Source organism: Plectropomus leopardus, chromosome 17 (assembly GCF_008729295.1).
Source record: "Plectropomus leopardus isolate mb chromosome 17, YSFRI_Pleo_2.0, whole genome shotgun sequence".
Classification (NCBI taxonomy): Eukaryota; Metazoa; Chordata; class Actinopteri; order Perciformes; family Serranidae; genus Plectropomus; species Plectropomus leopardus.
Window position 1 is genome coordinate 19,952,331 of NC_056479.1, and position 17,073 is coordinate 19,969,403.

Consider the following 17,073-nt stretch of genomic DNA (forward strand, 5'->3'; position numbering starts at 1 on the left):
TCTGAGCCCATCAGTGGCAAAAACAAACTCCTTTAATGAACGCAAATTGATGGGGTGCACCAGCCCAGAGTGGTTACATTGCAACCTGTTATGCTGCTGAGGCTGCAGCACTCTCTTTTGATACTGGACTTATTTCAAAAATTGCTCTCAGGAGTAACATAGACACAAAAACGTGGGGAAAAAAAGGGTCCAGGTTGAAAAATAATGTATTTCCTTTTCAGGTAGAGGTTGCAGTCAAAACACAAGTGCTATTTACAAATCACCGCTGCTAATGCACATGGAACAACAACACACTGTGGATTTGAAATTCTGTTTTATTACTGTAATAGAATTAAGATGTGATCTTTTTTTTTCAGACCTCCTCGATGAGAGGCTCTGGCAGGGATTTATGTGCATCCTTCTTCAGTGGCCCCTGCAGGTAAACCAGAGGTCATTGTCAAAACAATGCAATCATTAGGTTAACAGTGGAAAATTTAATCAGATATGTGTGTGTGCCAAACGTTTCTCACCATAAATGCCCTCTTCTCCTGGGCAGTCTGGAAGCGGCCGTGACCAAATTTGGAAGTGGTGTCGATGAACTTGAGCTCGATGGTTTCCTTGGATTTGCGAGATGTGTGTATGAGCAAAGACTAGGGAAGAAAGACACAAAGATGTACACATACAGTACACATCCTGCAATAATGTACTACCAACTGTACTTTTAGAGTAAATTCGACAATATAACCACCTGTGAGATCTGGAGTTAGACTTTCGAAATCACACTGTACCTTTCTGAGGGTGAGTACACGTTTCTTGGCGCCGACCACGCAGCCCTTCACCATGACAAAGTCATTATTCACTTCACCATAGTGAGGGAATCCTCCCTACAAGACGGATAAAATTGAGAAATTGAGTGTTTTAAAAAAACTTTGCTATCACTTTCTGTGAAACCCTTTGAGTCAAGTCATTTTGAGAGTTGCTGTGTATCTCTATTTGTTTTGTTTTCTCTTTGTGATCATTATGAGTCTCTTTGTAGTTATTTTGTGTCTTTTTGTGGTTTTATGTCTCTTTGTGGACATTTTATGTCTTTTTTTTTTGGTCATTTTGTGTCTAGTCAATTTTTTGTCTGTAGTTGTTTTATTTCTATTGTTGGTCATTTTGAGTGTCTCTCTGTCATTTTGCATCTCTTTGTGGTTGTTTTATGCCTCTTTGTTGTCATTTTTGTCCTTTTGGTCAGTTTCTGTGTCTTTGTGGTCATTTTGAGTCTTTTCCTAGTCATTATATGTCTCCTCTTAGTCATGTTGTGTTTACTTTCTAGTCATTTCACATCTCTTTGTGGTCATTGTGTGCCTTTTTGGTTATTTTGAGTGCCTCTCTAGTCATTTTGTGTCTCTTTGTGGTTGTTTTGTCCCTTTCCAAAGTCATCGTGAGCCTCTTTGCAGTTATTTTGCATCTCTTTGTAGTTGTTTTGTGTCTCTTTTTGGTCATGTTGAATCTCTTCCTGGTCGGTATGTTTCTCTTTGAGTGACATTTAGGACTGTGCAGTAATCCATCCATGTTGCAGGTCTGGTCATTAGATGTTTACTCATACATCAGTTTGTATGATATCTAACAAATCATTACCCTGTAAACATAACGCTATTTACCCTATTTACATTGTTAGGTTAGGAGTTAACCCTAAACCGGTGCATAGGAACAGCCTCAGTTATTGCATCATAAATATGGGCTTCTTTGAAAGCCTTTCCGTAGTGCATATTATAAAATTAAAAAATATGAGTACCATGGGTGAAATGGTCTTCTGGCTGATGTCGTAGTTAGTGGAGGCATTGTTCCGGATCACTTTTCCATCCTGGATGTGCACACCCCTACCAATGCGGTAGATCTGAGGACATGTGGACATGAGAAGCTCACACATGGACACAAAGCATTATTGTGATAACATTACTCATAATTATTCAATGATAACAGTTGAAGATGAAGTCTTGTGGGTGAAAATGCACTCCTAACCCTCAGCTGACCTTCTTGTTGATCTCAGTGCGGTGGTGGTAGCCCTTCTGACCAGCACGAGCAATAGTGAACGCCACACGGGCCGGATGCCAGGCTCCAATACAGGCCACCTTCCTCAGACCCTTGTGAGTCTTCCTCGGCAGTTTCTTCGTGTGCCAGCGGCTTGTCACACCTGCCAGTATAAAGAGCCAGAGGTAAGTTTAACTTTGAGCACATTTATTTTACAAGTCCAGCTAGTCTGAGCATGTTTCCAGCTAGGGCTGGCACAGTATTAGAGTTTCACTACATGATTAACGCGGCCAAAAGAGTTCACGATAGCAGTATCGAAATGATACATGTGCATTGTGCAATGCATGTATGTGCATGTATATGTAATATACAAAATAAGTTTTGTATATTATATATAATAATATACTCAAATCCAAAAAGACAACTGATCAATAAGATTAAGATAAATATGCATAATTAATTGATATCTTTGAAATTATATGTGTAGTGACTATATATTTTGTGTATGACAAAAATAAAAGGTAATAGATATTATATTTAGACAAGTTTAGGAAAATTAATTAAAGTATAGATCAGTAAGGATGGTTAATTATAAATCAATGACTTATGGAGAAGTAGTGGTATTACATGAGTTTGTACTACAAAATATTTAAACCAAGTCATCAAGTGTTTGACAATTTTGTTTGGCTTTTTTTCTGTCTTTCTGCTTGTTTGTATGATCATTTATCTTTCTTTTTTATTTGTTCAAAATAAATTTATTTATTTAAAAAAATAAATTTCCAAATCAATATTAAAAAAACAACCCAAATAACTCAAAGTAGAAGTGTAGGGAGGTGGAGAGAGTCTGTAACTGTAATTGTTAAAAATCCTACAAAAAGGAAAATTACCCTTAACAGAAAAATAAAAGCGAAATCGGAAGGAAACATAAATTATTTAAGAGGCCCTGCATTATTTATAGTGTTGTCATATGTATATTGTTAAAGCTATATCAATATTTCACTTTTAAATATTACGATTATCGTCCACACTATTTCATGACACCGCTGATTCCAACCTTTAAAGCCGTGACCCTTAGTGACTCCAATTATGTCAATCATCTCATCCTGGTAGAAGACAGAAGAAACGGGCACAGGCTGCTCCAGGCGCTCCTTCGCCCAGTCCACCTTGTCCGAGATGCTTCCCCCGTTCAGTTGCACCTCCATGATGTGGGCTCTTTTCTGTGCTATTGGCAGCAACCGCATCTGGAAAATGGAAAAGCCCATTAACTCCAAAAATGTAAGCTAGAAAAAGTAGATTTATTATTCAGCACGGGATAATGTTTGAGCTCTTGTTCTGGGTAATCACCAAAGCCCCAATACTAACCACTGTGGACTGTTTGGCTCATTTTACGCGCTTTTCATTCTTCATTTTTTATCATTTTGGCAATGTTCATGCATGTGGTGTAAATTTTGGCAAGACCACGTATTTTTGTTTTATCTTGGAATTTCCAGCTCAGCTACTACAATAAGTCTAAAATACACTGTTAGGCAAATCATTGCATTCATACTGTTAAGTGCAAAAAATGCGCCATTGAAACCCATTTAAACTGCAATTTTTGATCCCACAGCCATAAAAGCATAAAAAAATGTATCATGTTATTTCTGGGTGTCGTTCTTGGGCATTGCCTTAAAATCTGTCATTTTTACTATTTTCCATCTGATGACGTCATTTTTTACTATATTTGGCATACGGAGAAAATAGGTGCTGTTTCCACTAGGTGCACTGTCATAGTCAATGTTGCTGAAAATCACTGAAAAAAAATCTACTTTGTATGTAGACTACAGAAAAAAACAACATTTTTTCCCATCTAAAAACATAGAGGCATCATGACAAAAACTTGGCATTTAAAGGGTTAAAATTCAGAAAATAAATGAATATATGATACTTATGATAGGACTGATGTTGGTTTATAAATTGACTCAATGAAAGTAGAAAATAATAATAATGTATAATATTTGTTCAAGCTTGATTTTTGAAAAGCGCATTTTGTGCGCAGAGCAATACGAGTGCGTGCCATATTGAAGTGATCCCTAAGGGTTAAAAACCATATCTTTTCCCGCCTCTCAAGCTGAAACCTGCACAGAAAAAGATCCTAGCAACACTGTTCAGAGTGGAGATCTTGGCTGATTTTCATATTGTTTGCTGCCAACATAAAGGTTTCCCCTGGCAAAGCCTGGGTGAGCAGCCAGGTTCTGCCCTGCAAATTATTTTTAAACTGCTATTTGAAACGGCACCCTTCAGCGCTCCCCTCGGGCAGAGGGTGGCAGCCAGGGCTGTTTTGCTCCTGGCTTCAGATGGATTTAGGATGTGGCAGTTTTTCTTTCCATTGCATTTGGTCAGGTGGATAACTCTGCTCTGCCCCTTTTGGGATGCATTCAATAGCTGCTGATCATTAGACGGGTGGAGTCTGACTGGCCTACCTGCGAGTGAACAATAACCCTGATCACTGAGCAGTATTTCTTCATCTGAGAGAAATCCTTGTCCAGCTGTTTCTTTCCCGTTTCATCCTGCCACTTCTTACTGTACTTAGTGAAGGCCTTCTTCTTGCTCTTGTGCCTGAAACACAGAAAAGCTCACCGTAAACGCTGTGTCAGTCAGGTAACGCTCAGTTTGCTGCACACACAAAATCACACACCAGTTTTTGTAGAATCTGCGTTTGCACTCGTCGCTGATATGCTCAGCAAAGATGGTTTTGAGGGAGCGCAAGCCACGGATGGTTTTAATGTATCCCACGACCCCCACCACAATGACTGGAGGTGTTTCAATGATGGTAACCGCCTCCACTTCCTCTCGCTTTGCTATTTCTGTGGGACAAACATGGAAAATATTCAATGATGTAGAGTAGAAAATGACATAAATATGCAAAAGAGACAATTTAAGCCCATATTTTAGGCTTTAAGTTTGACCCTACCACATAGCAAAAATCAGTGGTGGACAGTAATGAAGTACATTTACTTAACTACTGTACTTAAGGACATTTTTTGAGTATCTGTTCTTCATTAAGGGTTTTTTATTTTTGGTTTTTTGGGGTTTTTTTTTTGAAAACCTAATATTTTGACTGAAAACTGTCGTACTTTTGACTCGTTACTGGTTTTGAGGTCAGCGGATGATTTTTTTGTCTTTTCTAAAATGTAAACATCCATAAACTGTGATCATGCAGATCTGTGTGTGCTTTCTCTGTCAAAATGGTGTTCCCGTATACCTTAACCTCACGCATGCAGTACTCAGATTGGGCAGCTTATTGGTATACATATACAGTCTGTGGTAGAGACAGGTAGAGAGGAGGGGCCATCAGCAGGAGGCTGTATTTGGGTTATGTGGTGTCAGTAATGGCTACAGCAAAAGATGGAGATGAAGACTCCCCATCAGATCGCCCATAGTCATACCACGTTTGAAGTTTTTTAGATGAAGAATGGTTCGTATCAGTTCAACTGGTTGCTCTGTTTACTGCGCAAAAACGTAATCATGGCCTACAATAATTCACCATCCAACCCGAGAGAGCAGGTTGATGTATTAACTTTTCCCCTTCAAGAAATGAAAATGATAACAGTTGTTGATAAGGGTTGTTTCTGCTTTAACAAAAATGATCTTGCTCTTAATCAAAAAGGTCTTTGTCTGTACGGTCCTTTCCACAATGTTGTCAGACATAATCTGAGCCTGTCAGCTACAAAAACAAGCACACACAGTAGATGTAACTGAGTCCACAAATACCCCAAGTAGTTACATTGCAGCCTGTTTCGCTGATGTCCACTGCAGCACTCTCGCTCAATCCTGAATCAGTTTTTAAAAATTGTTGTTCCCATTAGTCACTAAGACACAAAATAGGGGTCAAGTTGAGAAATGCCCAAGTCCTCCTTTAAATCTGTCGAGAACATATCAGGACCCCATGTAACATCTGACCTTACGAACCTATTATCCTCTCAAACAAACAGCAAGCATCACTCAGAGTTCATGTTTTTTGCTCCACCCTCCCGTGCATCCATGCTGCAGAGAGTCCAGTCATACATACTGAGGCCGGTGCGGTGCACCTCCCTCAGCGTGTGGGTCATGCCAGCCTTGTATCCCAGGTAGGCAGTGAGGTGTACGGGTTTGCTGGGGTCATCTTTCGGCCACGTGCGCACCTTTCCTCTATGCTTCTTGCTTCGTTTGTGGGGCAGGAACCCCATATGTCCATGCCGGGGTGCATGGAACTTGCGGTGAGACTAAAAGGACATAAACCCCACGGAGACATCGTTTCAAGCTTAACACAAAAGTATTAAAATAACTTACAAAAACATCACAAGAACTGTGGTGTTAAATCAAGAGACACTATTCTTCCTGTGCTGCTGTTCCCAAAAACTCTTCAGATTAATCCTCTAATATGAAAAGCTTTCAGAAGTTGTCAAAAAGTGAAACAGGACATGAAAAGAAATCCCTTAATCTTTGAGTGTGTTTGCCTTCCTGTCCAGGTGTTTGTACTCTTTACATTAATTTCTGTCACATTTACAGTAACATAGAAATCCAGCAACAGCCAAATAATAAACAAAACTCAGATGATGGGATGTAGCATAAAAACAAGTCGCCATTTCAGTACTCCACGTGGTCTCCTCAGAGGCAGCCATTACAAGATAACTTTTCAATATGCTTCATCTTCCTTTTATAAACACAGACGGCAAAACAGTGATAAACCACACACACACACGGAGTTCAAGTCAAAGACACCAGAACAAAACTACAAATAAATGTATCCTTTAAAGTAGAAAAGAACAAAAAGACATGAGGAGCACTGACCATGTCCGCTCACTGTCCAGTCGAGGGGTAAAAAGAGAGAGGGACCAGTGCTGATGTGAGGGTCATACATAAGATGATACAGAGTGTAAGAGCTCTAATTTGGTGTTTGGCCCAGCTGAGGAGCCGTATTCGCTTTCAAACAAGGCAATCTCTGCCAAGTTCTGACAGGAGAAGGTATGAGGAGGGACGGAGGAGGGTAATCTCAGGTCTGAGGTGGTGGGGAGGCTCAGTGGACGGGAAACACATGACCAAGAAAGGGAAAGTTTTCACTGTCGTCATGCCAACATTCACCTGGTGTGCTTTAGGATGGATACAAATTTTTCTTTTCTTTAGGAGGCAGTCATATTTTCACTGAGAATAATTATTATTTGCCAGTTATGGTGTTTTCCTGTAGAGATGGAGGCAAATAAACTATTTTTAAGACAACCAGTGCAACACAACATTAGCATTTTGATGTTTACATTTATACCATGTACATCAGTGTGCTGTGTTATTATAGTTTTGTATTTTAGCTGAGTTTAAGTTAGTATGCAGAGTGAATTTGCTTGATTCAGTTTAGTGTTTATTGTTTAAAAAGTTTTAATTTTAGTTTAGTTTTTATTAGTTTCAGTATATGTTTTTGTTTTTTATTTATAATACACTGGGTTTTTATTGTAGTATTACAATACAAACGCAACACTTTGTAAAGTAAATTGACCAAATTGACCTTGTTACCAATTTCACTAAGACTAAAGATATTTATTGTATTTTAATGTGATTTTAGTCAGTTTGGCAAGCACACAATATCATTTCAATAAGGTTTTTGTTTGTTTGATTGTTGTTGTTTTTTTCCCCCCCGAAAAGCAGACATGATAATGCAAATGGCCATATCTGGAGCCAGTGTTTGGTTTGTCTGCTCCAGGCTACTGTAGAAACATGGCGGTGCAACGTGGACAAGGACCTGCTTCCTGTATACATATAACCAGTTAACAAAAACACAACAATTCTTATTTTTAGTTCATTGTACACTAAAGAAAACATATTTTTTATTTTTTATTTTATTTCTGCCAATATATCCCCCTAAATCCTACACACTGGACCTTTAAATGTTTTTCTTTGTTTTTTTAAAGACAAATATCAGACACTTTTAAGTGCAAGAGGTTGTATTAAGAAGTTTACAGCCCTGCATCATTAAAAAAAAAACGTAATAAAAGTTGTAAAACAATATTTCAGTATTTCATATTGATGGGTTTGAACATTTTAATTGTTGTCATATTTTAAAATTAGTATCTTTAAAAATATAAAAGGACAGTTTTTTCAACCAAATCATTTTATGTCAACCCCGCAGCACCACCTGCTGCACGTTCATGGTGCAACAGCTCCACCTGTGACCTTTACCCTTCAAACTTTATGTTTTAAAAACACTATATTCGGACTTGTGTTACGTTTGTCGTTTGTTATAATAATTGTAACGATTAATAGCTCTTTAATAATGAGTGCAAAAAAGCGTATCTAAATAATATTTAAGTTTTGAATTCGTTGACCTCTATTTCGCCATGATGTTGTATCTTCTGCGCATGCGCCTCCTCCTCTAAAGGAGAGCTGCTGAGGTCGAATTGTAGGATTTCTAAAGTCCTTGTCAAAATTAGGCAAAATGCCTTCAGACCATGATAAAGCAGCATATCCGGAGCCTCCTCGGCAGACTCCGGCTGACAACAAACAGACAGCTCTGCCAAACCCGGCTCTGATTCTCACTAAACTCTTTTATTACTCCGTGGACCTGCCTGTCACCACATTTAGAGGTAAGCTAACAGAGCTAACTGTGCTAACAGGCTAGCACAACAACACAGCTATCAAGAGACTTACTGACTGCATTTTTACTCGTTATAACGATAACATCACTGTTGCTTTCTCGCAAAGTATTATACAAACTAAATCGCAAGGCTCTAGTTTGTGGCAGTAATGGATAAAAAGTCAATAAGTCGTGAAACGTTATGCATTGTTTTAGCTAGGTGTTATGCTAGCTAGCGTCATTCATAGACGCTAAATCTCACACACGGCCTGCTTTAGGCTCATCAAACTGCCTTGAAATTAACTATATTTTCGTTATTGAATTCAAGATCAATACAAAAATGCATACAGATACGTAGACAGAAGAACAAAACAAATAAAAAATACACAAATAAGAAATATATAAACTGTAAAGACAGAAACAACAACTAAAAAAAAAATGCCTTCACTTTTGATATTGCAAGGTTGCATTTTATAATTATTTAACACTGTAAAATGTATTTAATGCAAAAAAGAAATGTTGAAATAACTTGACTTTTATATGTTATTAACACGTGTGTTTATAAATATGGTAACTGAATACATTACAGCCTTAGCTAAGATGGTGCTTATTATTATTTTATTGTGAATGTGGAATTTTCCTAAAATGAGGAAGTTTCATGATTTACAATTTGTTATTTTAAATCTTATATTGCTTAGTAAGATAACATTAGATTACACAGAATTATTTACATTGTTATTATTATATTATAGTATTATTGTTTCTTTTCTAAAAATTTGGCAACGTCAATTCAAAACATTTGGGTATAAATACATTGAAAAAATAAGTGTCAAATATTTATTTTTCAGCCCACAAAAATCACATTTATAATCAATATTCAGCTTGAATCTTTACAATTCAAGCTTTACTGGATACATCCTGTGTAATATATTGAAGCAAACTTCCTTAAGCTCGTTATACAGCATTTATGAACTATTTTCCCCTCTCCTCCAGATGCTGTTGACAGCATGCGGGCTGGAAACAAGTCCGTCTACTACCACCAGAAGTTTCGCCGTGTTCCTGACCTGACGGAGTGCCAGGAGGGAGATTACCTCTGCTACTATGAGGCCGAGATGCAGTGGAGGAGAGACTAGTGAGTCACATGCAGAGATGCAGTTAAGATTGGATTTATTCAGCATGATGTTCATGTGGATGATAATTAGTAAAATGATTATATACTGCTTACCCAGGGAAATAAAACCTACATATGTTTTTGGATTACTAGCTCTACAAAGCAGCACATGCTCTGCACTCTCAGACATGAGCGCATTATAAGGCAGTTGGCCCCTGAGTACAAACACGAAAGGCCCCTCCACCTCCCACAAGCTCTGTTTATGCTGCCTTTATATTTTCACACAAACAAGACACATAGATAAATCCCCAGCATTGATGGGCATAATATTTAACACAACAGTGTCAGCTTTGAGTGTGACATTTAACATATGCGCCAGCAGCCCTTTTTTAACAATAACAATGCATAACATGACAATAACAATAATTTGCCATCTCTGTTATATGGCTGCTGATCTTGTCCTCTGCTTGGAGGATAAAGAGCTCCAGAATCTCAGAGTTTTCTCCAATTTGTGGACATTTTTACGGCCACTGTCTTCCAGCCTATAGACTTGGCAAGACTTGCCATGGTCTGCAATTACGCCTTTTATACAGAAAGGCGATGCAGCATAATGGCCCAATATTCAGGCCTTGAACATTGTAAAAGGTGGTACAGACTATATGGTGTTTTTTCCTCTTTTTTTGCAGTTTTGTGCCTCTTTGTAGTCATTATAAATCTTTTTGTGGTTTTGTGTCTCTGCATTTCCTCTGGATCTTTTGTGGTCATTTGAAGTCTACCTGGTTGATTAAGGTACATGGTAACTTGAGTGACATTTTACAGGTGAAAGCCAGGCTTCCCCCGACTTTTTTGTCTGCTGAACCTGTGCCTGATGGGCCTGTTCAGTAATCCAGCGACGCTGTTAGACCCTCAGGCCTTCAGAAGTTATAGCTCCAGTTTGTGGCAGTCGTACATCACCATATACACTCGTCAGCCACTTTATTATTTAACACCTGTTCAACCGCTTGTTAACGCACATATCTCATCAGCCAATCACATGACAGCAACTCAGTGCATGCTGACATGGTCAGAAGGATCTGCTGAAGTTCAAAGCAAGCATCAAAATGGGCAAGTAAGGTGATTTAAGTGACATGAACCTGGTATGAGCAAAGTGTACCTAATAAAGTGGCCATTGCGTGTATATTAGAAGAATAAGCAATTTCTGAATTTTTATCTCATCTTGACGTCCTGTCTTGTTGATTAGCCTGTGTCAAATCTAGTAATATACACATTTACACACAGGAAACCTTGAAAAAGATAGCGACAGTTGGTTTTGGGACCTCTGGATGAAATATCAAGAAGCAGCTGCGTGTTTCCTGTGCTCTCTAATTGGCTTCTGAAGGCAACAGTATGCAAACACAATGCAAAAAAATATAGCGGGAACTTGGGAAGTCAGAGGAGGCCCCATAGCTCAATTTGGTCCATATTTTAGACAGCTGCGTGCTTCCACATTTGTGGCAACATGATAACACCCCCATGCACAAAAAAGGCCTGACAAGTTTATTTATTTTTCACATTTCAGTAACAAAGGCGATTAAAAATACTCTACTTAAAACATCCAAAACATTAAGATAAAGTGCAAAAAACACCTAATAAAACATTTATTCACAATTAAAAACACTCATTAAAGACCAAGAAATTAGAAAATAATTACAGGCTAAAACTGAATAAGACAAGTATAATAAAATAAAAGTATCAGTGCAGTGTGAGAAATGGATAATAGTTTGATTAATAATGTTAAAGTTATTGGCTTGTTTTCCCGTTTTGATATGAAATAATCTTGACTGTCCTGCACAAAGAGCTTGTGGCTGAATTGTTAAAAATCCCGCCAGCATCTTGTGGAAAGCCTTTCGAGAAGAAGAGTGGAAACTCATAGAGCAGTTTTTTAATGCCCGTAGTTTTGGAAGAAGGTCGCATATAGTTGTTATATTTGTGTGTCCACGGATGTTTGGCTAAGACTTTAATTATAAGACAAAAGTGTGAATGTATGTTTCATGGTTTGAAGACTCTCAGGGGAATTCATTAACCCGTAAACTGGCTGTCGTGTCACTCTCGGCTCTGGAGAAACTGTTGCAGAGCGTCACGCTGTTGGTGTTGTTGTCTTTACCTCTCAGCAAAGTGGACCAGGAGATTGTGAAGATTGTCCAGGAGCGTATGAGGGCCTGCCAGCAGAGAGAAGGACACAGCTACCAGCAGAACTGTGCCAAAGAAATACAGCAGTTCAACGACGTGACCAAGAACTTCATGTCACGCTGTAAGTACGCCGCCACTTGGAGCTTGTTGGTTTAAAAGAACGAAAATGCGGAAAAATTCAGGTGTCCTTCATGTGTTCTGTCACACGGCTGACTTAATACGACAGTGTAGCAAATGCTCTGATAAGCTAAGAGATGATTCATTGTGCTGTTTCGGTCTCTAGATGTATTGTACTGAGGTAGTAATTAATGCAACACATATTATTTGTTGTAAAACTGAAACTGACAAAAATGTATTTGTCACCATTTTTGATCATGAAGTATTAATTTTATTTCTGAAATAAAAATGCAAAAAAAAAAATTAGATGTTTTTTTCAGATTTTATATAAGTTTGAAAAGAATTTTGTAGAAATCATGTTTGGTTTGGGGAAATAGTGATGGACCCTTCACTGACATTTTACAGACTTGATAATTAAAATAATTACTTAATGCTTGCACATATACATGTCTTATTTATTGTCACTTGGCGTCCTTTGCACATGTTAAATCCATGACCTGCCTCTTTCCAGATGGAGACCTGGGGGCGTACGCCAGCGGCAGGAAATGTCTAATGAAGCAAAAAGAGCGGATGATGGCTGCTCAGGCTTAAGAAGAACAGTTCCCTACTATCTGTCCTGTGTAATAATTGTAAAATAAAATGTATGTGATAAATCACGTCTGGTGGTGTCTGTGACTTTAAACGCAGTCGTTTGTGACCGAGCATCCATGGATGACAATGTTTTTGAATATCATTATTTTTATCCAAATTTAAGACTGATTTTTTGACAAATCTGTTTTATCCAAGCATTGTAGGCAAGTATAAAGTAATTGTGTGTAGGTATAGTTTAATAAAGTAATAGAGTACATTTTGCCCAAAGGTGGGTTTTAAGATTGTGGACTTTATGACAGAAAACCTTGACTGATTTTGACAAAAAAATTAAATAAAATAGATTAAATAAAATGTGGCAATTAAGACCTCATAAATTAACCCTCTGAAACCTGTATTGACGTTGGTTTTCTTGTGCTGCGTTCAAGCTCCCTTTCACAAGCTATCTTACCCTCTGAAACTTGAGCAAATTGGTGTGATATATTTTGAACATAGAAATTACAGGCAATGACCAACTTGGCAAAAAAATGCCCCCAAAATTGCATGGAATTAGTGAAATGTGAAAAGACAGTTACTTTACAATTACTAGAAAATTATAGAGGGAAAAAGGTTTAAAAAATCAGAAAACGTTTATTTATGATTATAATACGTTTATATTTGACATCTATACACATGTTCAGCACTTTGTTGGGCCGTTTTCTTGTTTTTTAACCTTTTTTTCCACTTATTTTCATGGGGTTTTTTTGGCAACGTTTATCACTAATCTTGTGGTTTTTTGGTCCGTGTTATGTTAACTTGCTTGTCGTTTTCTTCCTATATTTTGGTAGAAATAAAACCAAAGTTAAAATATACCACTACTCAGTAACTTCAGACCTATTGATAATGCATAGGTCGGTGTGGGACAAAGCTGCCGCTAGGGGCAGCAGATCAGAGGTTTAATTTTCTCTTGGAGAGAATCTCGCGATAAAACTTCAATATAAAAGCCGGCGAGACTTCACGTGGGTCTTCTTCCTGTTTAAACGATCACGTAAGTCGGACGTCTGGCCGTTTTTTCCGATCAAAATCCCGCTTTATCGCGCACATCATCTTACCAAAAACACATAAAATACCTAAAAGACTACACATAGATATTTTATCACTACACCATCCTTGTATTAACGAAGAAAAAGTGGCAGAATTTCAGATATCCATAGATATTGAAGAAGAGTCGTCGCCGTTGAATATGGCGGCGATGGTCACTAATGCTCGCTAACTGAAGTGCTCTCTTGCTTGTAGATACAAAAGAAATACTAATTTTGATTTGTGTTTTGCTCGGCAGCAAATGGCGGACGACGCCGGTGGTAGAGGAGGTTTTCGCGGAGGTTTTGGCGCAGGTGGCCGCGGCAGGGGCCGCGGACGCGGCAGAGGCCGTGGCAGGGGCCGCGGTGCCCGGGGCGGCAAGTCCGAGGACAAGGAAGTAAGTTAGAGGCTCTCAAGTATTTAAATGTATATTTAGAAAACTATACCTTCAATATGAAGTGCAGATTTTCACTGGGATGCTCTGTCTTTTGTCAGTGGGTGCCAGTGACCAAACTGGGCCGCCTTGTTAAGGACATGAAGATCAAGTCCCTGGAGGAGATCTACCTGTACTCTCTGCCCATCAAGGTAAGCACCGGGCGAGGATGACCATAGAGTGAGATTGTCAGCTATGCAAATGTTTTGATACTAATTATGGAGTGAGATGCCTCATGCATGCAGAGAAAGTGCATTAGTTGTGATGGTCCTGTCAGTTAAAAGCTCAGTATCATAGTTTGTATCATTGTCGTGGTCAAGTTGATCCATAGCTGTTATAAATCCATATTTCTTGAATTGATTTAAATAAAAAAAATACTGCAATCAATGAATGTTTTTTTTCTACGTAGTGCGATTTTTGATCGTGGCTCAGTTGGTGGTCCTACGTTGCACAGTGGGAGAGGTTCGGGGATGGTTGTCATGGTCTCAGAATCAAAGACAGCCTGGGATAAAATTTTGGATGACCATCTCACTGTGTGACTGCTGTTACAACCTACATCTACAGACCAATAGAAATGCTGCTTGAAATGACTTGCTGATGAGTAAAACTCAGCTCAAGTGTTAATAGATGCTAATAAATATTTGCTTTGAGCAAAATTGGCATACCGAGTTGGCTCTTTTCTGCAGCTGCAACCACATCCTCCTTTCTCCTCCTGTTCATTGATTGTGTATTCAAATTGCATCGATGTGCATGCGTTGCGCCATGTTGTATGTGGTATTGTAGTACAACACATTTCTGTTTTTTCCTGCAGGAGTCCGAGATCATCGACTTCTTCCTGGGTTCTGGCCTGAAGGACGAGGTGCTCAAGATCATGCCCGTCCAGAAGCAGACCAGGGCCGGTCAGCGCACCAGGTTCAAGGTGAGTCGCCATTACATTTGTAATAAATGTCTTGTTTTATCCGCAATTGTCTACCCGTTTTGTTTTTCCAGATTTGACATTGTTGCACATTTGTTCACAGGCCTTTGTTGCCATCGGCGACTACAACGGCCACGTAGGTCTGGGGGTGAAGTGCTCCAAAGAGGTGGCCACAGCCATCCGTGGTGCCATCATCTTGGCCAAGCTGTCCATCGTCCCCGTCAGGAGAGGTTATTGGGGTAACAAAATCGGTAAGCCCCACACCGTGCCCTGCAAGGTGACTGGCCGCTGCGGCTCTGTCCTGGTGCGTCTCATCCCCGCCCCCCGTGGTACTGGCATCGTGTCCGCTCCTGTGCCCAAGAAGCTGCTCATGATGGCCGGTATCGACGACTGCTACACCTCCGCCAGGGGCTGCACCGCCACCCTCGGCAACTTCGGTAAGATTCCTCTTATTGTTACGTGGCTTAATCTGTGTCGTGTTTTCTCCTTGCTCTGCTCAGCTTCACCTCTGCAGTGGTGTAGTTGTCGTTATCAGGAGGGAAAGTAACGAGTATTGTAATGCACGGCAGAGAGACCGTCATAGTGGTCTCCTCTGTTCCCCGTTTCAGTGCTCTACATTGTTTTTAAAAAGACTGCAGAACCGTCGTGTGCTCAGAGCTTCGTCTGAAACCTAACCTGAACTCTACTCGTGTTTTTGCTCATCAGCCAAGGCCACCTTTGACGCCATCTCCAAGACTTACAGCTACCTGACCCCTGACCTGTGGAAGGAGACCGTCTTCACAAAGTCTCCCTACCAGGAGTTCACTGACCATCTGGCCAAGACTCACACCAGGGTGTCTGTGGCGAGGGGACAGGCTGTCCAGGCCGCTGCCTCCTAAACTTTTTGTACAGAGAATCGTTGAATAAACGTTCTGAAACAAATAACATCTACGTCTTTGTGTTACTTGTGCTGAAGTCATAAAAGAAAAGGAGTATTTCTTAATATTTAGACGCTTCTTAAGAAACTTCTGCAAAGCCCAGTAATGAAATGACGGGATTGTAGCGCATTAAAACGTGACAAGAGGCATAATACAGTACTCAGATTTTCATCAAGGTTTTTGACCCCGAGTCTGACCAAGTAGGGGTGAGTGTGTAAGAATCTGCTTATTGAAGTGTAGTTTTTTAAAATAACATTCATACATTATGCTAAAATATTGACACAGTAACCTCTATTGAAGCTCAAGTGAAATTACATATTGACAAAAATGAAAAGACAAAATGTGCTCACACAAAATTAACTTTTTATACTCTGCTGTCTAGATGAAGTAACTATGAAGATAATGGATAAAAAAGAAAAGGCAGTTAAGTGTTTGAACCCTTAGCCGTCTGATTTTATTTCTTTCATTAATGTGGAGAGGTCAGTAAGCAACGTAACAAAAATCCCAAATTGAGCAACAAATTTGGAAACTTTGTTTCCCAGTGATAGTTTTCTTGATGTCTTCCCCTATTTTTGGATAATTTTCTAATAATCCTCTTTTTAATAAAAAAAAAAAAAGGTCATTCCCTTTTCACCTTTTACTAGTTTCTTGCAGTTAATGCGACTTTTCTTGCCAAAGAGGTCATTTCAAAGCTTTTTGAAAATAGACTTAAATATGACCCACTTGACCCTTTGAAACCTTTAAAAAAAGTATTAAAAAAAATTCTTAAAAATTCTAATCATTTTATAACGTAATAAATCAACTACAGCTACATTAAAATATGTAACTGATCATCATTGCTTAAATATAGTTTTCCTAGACATTTTTCCATAGCTTTTTAAAAACGTTTTTCTAAATCTACTCATTCCTTGCAGTTGGTGAAACATGAATGACCAAGTTACTTGTTTCCCATGTTTTTGAAATAAACCACCAATTTGCACAGAGTTCAAAGGTTTAAATACTTGTGAACGGCATCTGAAAGCAGCTCAATAAAAGTGATGTCACTCCAGGTTTTAAAGGGTTAATAGCTGCCTGTCTGTTGCATCACTTGTAAACACAGATTCAGTCTCCACTCTTCTCATGAATGACAATCACAATGTCAGGGTGAATGTTAAATTATTTATTTACAAAATAGATGAAACTACAGCA

General features: G+C 38.9%; 3 protein-coding genes across 3 annotated transcripts; 2 read left to right on the forward strand and 1 right to left on the reverse strand.

Moving 5' to 3' along the window:
* Positions 1–296: 296 nt before the first annotated feature.
* Positions 297–6,864, reverse strand: LOC121956737 (60S ribosomal protein L3-like). The gene is made up of 10 exons (XM_042505109.1): positions 6,805–6,864; positions 6,044–6,236; positions 4,670–4,838; positions 4,455–4,590; positions 3,050–3,236; positions 1,998–2,158; positions 1,760–1,861; positions 768–863; positions 510–629; positions 297–412 (listed from the first exon to the last, which is right to left on the reverse strand). The coding sequence occupies exons 1-10, from the start codon at positions 6,805–6,807 to the stop codon at positions 353–355; spliced, it is 1,227 nt and encodes a 408-aa protein (XP_042361043.1). The 5' UTR covers positions 6,808–6,864; the 3' UTR covers positions 297–352.
* Positions 6,865–8,360: 1,496 nt separating this feature from the next.
* Positions 8,361–12,628, forward strand: ndufb10 (NADH:ubiquinone oxidoreductase subunit B10). The gene is made up of 4 exons (XM_042505101.1): positions 8,361–8,585; positions 9,569–9,707; positions 11,837–11,976; positions 12,484–12,628. Exons 1-4 carry the CDS (start codon positions 8,438–8,440, stop codon positions 12,561–12,563), a joined length of 507 nt encoding a protein of 168 aa, XP_042361035.1. The 5' UTR covers positions 8,361–8,437; the 3' UTR covers positions 12,564–12,628.
* A 1,238-nt stretch (positions 12,629–13,866) lies between these two features.
* rps2 (ribosomal protein S2) lies at positions 13,867–15,889 on the forward strand. The gene is made up of 5 exons (XM_042505181.1): positions 13,867–14,016; positions 14,115–14,204; positions 14,864–14,971; positions 15,072–15,405; positions 15,674–15,889. Exons 1-5 carry the CDS (start codon positions 13,882–13,884, stop codon positions 15,844–15,846), a joined length of 840 nt encoding a protein of 279 aa, XP_042361115.1. The 5' UTR covers positions 13,867–13,881; the 3' UTR covers positions 15,847–15,889.
* The last annotated feature ends 1,184 nt before the right edge of the window (positions 15,890–17,073 follow it).